Here is a 4,141-nt window from a genome sequence, read left to right on the forward strand (position 1 = left end):
CTGCGGTGTGATCGCAGCTATGTGCAACGGCGCGTTGATGCCTGTGTTCTCCCTCTTGTTTGGCGACTTCGCTAGTGCGTCTGCTGGTGGCCTTGACGGGTTCATGGATAGAGTCGTCACTGTTACGTGGCAGATGTGTATCCTCGCTGGCGTTGCCCTTGTTACAGGAGCTATATTCAATACTTGTTTCACGTACTTCTCTGAGAATCAGGCATCTCGTCTGAGAGTAAAGTATTTGCAAGCAGTGATAGGTCAAGACATAGCATGGTTCGACATGAGGACCCCTGCGGCAATCCCGTCGCGTATGGCTGAGGACGTCCTCAAGGTTCGTGATGCTATTGGTTCCAAAGCATCTATGTGCTGTGTGAACATTGCCATGACGGTTGTTGGGTATATAATAGCCTTCTACAGAGGATGGCAGATCACCCTCGTTATGATGAGTTCTCTACCGCTTATCATGATTGCCGGCTTCCTCATGGCGAAGACTATGTCAAGCCTTTCTTCGAAGGGTCAGACGCAGTACGCTGCAGCTGGTGCAGTAGCAGAGGAGGTACTCGGATCGGTGAAGACCGTAGCTGCATTCGGTGGGGAGAAGCGCTCTATGGTGAAGTATGCTCTCGTTGTTAAAGATGCACTGAGATCTGGAATACGCGGGGGCATTTTTCGAGGGCTTTCTATTGGCTTTACTATGGCAGTCTATCTGGACATATGCTCTTACCTTTTGGTATGGTGGTTCTCTGATTCGTGATGGTGTGACGAATCCATCCACAGGATTGCCGTATCAAGGCGGTGATGTCCTCACTGTATTCATGTCTGCCATTATGGCTACTTTCTCGTTGGCCCAGATAGCCCCCCATGTGCAAGTAAGTTTATCATCGCTACTGAGTTGGAGTCTGGCATCGTGAGTTCTATCATCAGGCCTTCGCTGAAGGGTGTGCTGCTGGTGGGAAGATCTATCCGCTGTTCGAGGAGAAGGCCTTGATCGAGCCAGAGGTGCGTCGTTTGGCCGACATGGACGAGGCTGAGGCTATAAAACCGCCACAACTTGACACTTTCGAGTTGGAGAAGGTGAAGTTCAACTATCCTGCTAGACCGGAACTACAGGTAGGTGGTAGTCGGCTATGTGCATTGTAAGGTTCCTCTGGTCAGGTCATTAAAGGCGTGTCGTTGAATATCAAACGTGGTGAGAAGGTAGCCTTCGTTGGTGAGTCCGGCTCGGGCAAGTCTACTCTGGTGCAGCTCATTGAGAGGTTCTACGACCCCGTGGAGGGACGGGTGGGCTGCTTTATAGTTTTACGTGTCGTCGTGTATTTCATGTTAGGTTCTGGTCAATGGTGTTGATATCAAGAGTATGCCAGTCCACCAGCATCGTGCTTTGTTTGGTTATGTTGGGCAAGAGCCCTTCTTATTCGCCGACAGCATTCGCAACAACCTCACGTACGGGCTGGTTGGCAAGAATCTCCCCTCGGAGGCGGCCATCAGAGATGTATGCAAGAAGGCCCAGATTCTCGACTTCATCGAATCGCTGCCGCAAGGGTTTGACACATATGCTGGTCCTGGCGGTAGTCAGGTTTCGGGTGGTCAAAAACAGAGGATTGCCATTGCGAGGGCCCTTCTGCGCCATCCTCAAATTCTCTTGCTCGATGAGGCTACGTCAGCTCTTGATAATGAGAGTGAGAAGATGGTTCAAGCTACTATCGATTATTTGCAAACGACAGTCAGCATCACGACCATCTCGATTGCGCATCGTCTCTCTACTATCAAGAACTCTGATAAGATCTTTGTCATGCATCTGGGGAATTTGGTCGAGCAGGGAAATCATGAGGAGTTGATGGCCATGGCTGGGGTGTACAGTGCGTTGGTGTCGGCTCAGGCTGCGGCGAGTACTGAGCACTCTGCTGAGGCTCATGCTGAGCGCAATCGTCGCTCTTTGTCGGCTGCCGGGGAAATGTTACGTAAGGCTAGTTCTCAGAGGAAGCAGTCTGAGTTGACTCTAGGGGGTGTAGCCGAGGAGGAGGACCAGGACTTCGAGAACAGGTTGTTGGGTAAAACTGAGGAGGAGATTGAGGCGGAACGTAAGAAGTTGATTTCGAAGTCGTACAAAACTCCGTGGAAGCGTCTGATCGGTTTGAGCCGGAACGAGAAGTGGTGGTTCATCCCGGCTATCTTTGGTGCCTTCATCTCGGGTGCTGGTTTCCCGTTGAATGCGTTGCTTCTAGCCCATGCACTTACCGCTTTCTATTACCCTCCGTTGCTGATCATGGATAGAGTCAGCACAGTGTCGTTGTATTATGTGGGACTGGGCGCGTTGCTCTTTGTCGGACATGTGATGCAGTCGTTGGGGTTCTCCGTCATTGGTGAGAACTTCACGTGTAATGTTCGTAAGCAGTGCTTTAACAAGATAGTTGAGCAAGATATGGGCTTCTTTGATTTCCCCGAGCACGCGGCTGGTAAGCTGACGGCTTCCTTGTCGACCTATGCTGTGAAAATGAACTCCATCACTGGAGCCTCGCTGGGTATTTACGCCCAGGCTGTGACTGGTATGGTCGTAGGTGCGGTCATTGGGTTTACGGGCTCTTGGCAGCTGACTCTGGTTATGCTCGCTATGGTGCCCTTCCTGGGCATCGCTGCGAAGGTGAACATGTCTGTTAGAGTTGTGGGCAAGAAGGAGCAGGATGAGCTGAAGCAAGCTCAGCTAGTTGCATCAGAGGCCATTCAGAACATGCGCACGGTAAGAGCGTTTATGGCAGAGTCGTGGACGGTGGAGGCGTATGATCGTTATGCTGCTAGATCGAGTAATACTAGTTTCTCAGCGGCATCAGTTCGGGGTCTCACTTTTGGTGCTTCCAACTGTATCATCTTTCTTGCCTATGCTATCGGGTTCTATTATGGTGGCCATCTTATGGTGTATGAGGGTCTGAGCTACACTCATATGCTGCAGGCGTTGATGGGCATCATGTTTGCTGCTATGGCTGTTGGGCAGGCTATGGCCTTCCTGCCTGATGTCGCCGAGGCTAAGGTTGCTGCTCATGACGTGTTCGAAATCCTTGACACGGAGTCTAAGATTAACGCGGTAACTCCTGATGGGACCGTCTGTGTTCTTGGTGATGGTATTATCGAATTCAAAGATGTTCACTTTTCATATCCGACCCACCCGGAAGTTGAAATTCTAAAGGGGGTCTCCTTCCGTATTGAGCCTGGTCAGCAAGTGGCTTTTGTTGGGCCTTCTGGTAGCGGTAAGTCCACAGTGATGGCTCTCATGCAGAGGTTCTATGATGTTAATGGCGGCAGTGTATGTGTTGGAGGATCGGATATTCGTATGCTGGACATCTCCTGGTGGCGAGGCAAGAACGGTTATGTTGGTCAAGAGCCTGTGTTGTTCGACATGACTCTTGCTGAGAATGTCCGTTACGGTAAGGAGAATGCGTCTATGGCTGAGCTGGAGAAGGTTGCTAATATGTCCAATATGGATTATGTTACTTCTATGGGAGGCAGCGTGAAGTGGGACGACCCGATGGGCCCGAAAGGTTGTCGTCTGTCGGGCGGTCAGAAGCAGAGAGCAGCTATTGCCAGAGCTCTTGTGAGGGATCCTCACGTTATTTTCCTCGATGAGGCTACGAGTGCATTGGACTCTACTAGTGAGAAGATCGTCCAGAATGCCATTGATGCCGCCTCGGTTGGTCGTACCAGTGTCACAATCGCTCATCGTTTGTCGACAGTTCGAAATTGTGATGTAATATATGTTGTTGCTGATGGCAAGATCGTCGAATATGGTGACCATGATGCTCTTCTTGCTAAGGGTGGAGTGTATTATGATCTCTTCACCAAGGGGCAAAAATGATTATCCTCTACAAGATTTGAGGTGGCTCTAATACTATGATAATGACCCTGAGTGGAATCTGTTGTCGGTTTACTTTGGGTTCAACAACAAAATGACGAACTATAATAGCCATCATAATATTGTAATCTTTACGTTTATTTCTGCGATCGTTCGATCGTTTACTATCATCAATAAAAACTTATTGCTTTCCCTCGTTGCAGCATAGCATAATAGAGGCGTTTCCGATCTCAACAACTCGACAATTGTAAGCCGCTTTTCAAGATGTGGTAGTCATCACTGATGTGGCTATTCCATTGTCGT

At 49.7% G+C, this 4,141-nt stretch overlaps 3 protein-coding genes across 3 annotated transcripts in view; all 3 read left to right on the top strand.

Annotated features, from left to right (window-relative positions):
- Positions 1 to 19: 19 nt before the first annotated feature.
- Positions 20 to 748, top strand: Pmar_PMAR002670 (multidrug resistance protein, putative; the record flags this gene model as incomplete). The annotated part of the gene is made up of 1 exon (XM_002772267.1): positions 20 to 748. One exon carries the CDS (start codon positions 20 to 22, stop codon positions 746 to 748), a length of 729 nt encoding a protein of 242 aa, XP_002772313.1.
- A 61-nt stretch (positions 749 to 809) lies between these two features.
- Pmar_PMAR002671 (Multidrug resistance protein, putative) lies at positions 810 to 3,841 on the top strand (the record flags this gene model as incomplete). The annotated part of the gene is made up of 4 exons (XM_002772268.1): positions 810 to 863; positions 919 to 1,104; positions 1,150 to 1,275; positions 1,322 to 3,841. 4 exons carry the CDS (start codon positions 810 to 812, stop codon positions 3,839 to 3,841), a joined length of 2,886 nt encoding a protein of 961 aa, XP_002772314.1.
- A 279-nt stretch (positions 3,842 to 4,120) lies between these two features.
- Pmar_PMAR002672 (hypothetical protein) overlaps positions 4,121 to 4,141 on the top strand; it is a gene marked incomplete at both ends in the record, with an annotated part of 238 nt that continues 217 nt past the window's right edge. The window contains one exon of the mRNA XM_002772269.1: positions 4,121 to 4,141. This exon is cut by the window's right edge and continues 4 nt beyond it. Coding sequence (XP_002772315.1) covers positions 4,121 to 4,141 — 21 coding nt within the window.

Source organism: Perkinsus marinus (assembly GCF_000006405.1).
Source record: "Perkinsus marinus ATCC 50983 genomic scaffold scf_1104296961470, whole genome shotgun sequence".
NCBI classification, from domain to species: domain Eukaryota; phylum Perkinsozoa; order Perkinsida; family Perkinsidae; genus Perkinsus; species Perkinsus marinus.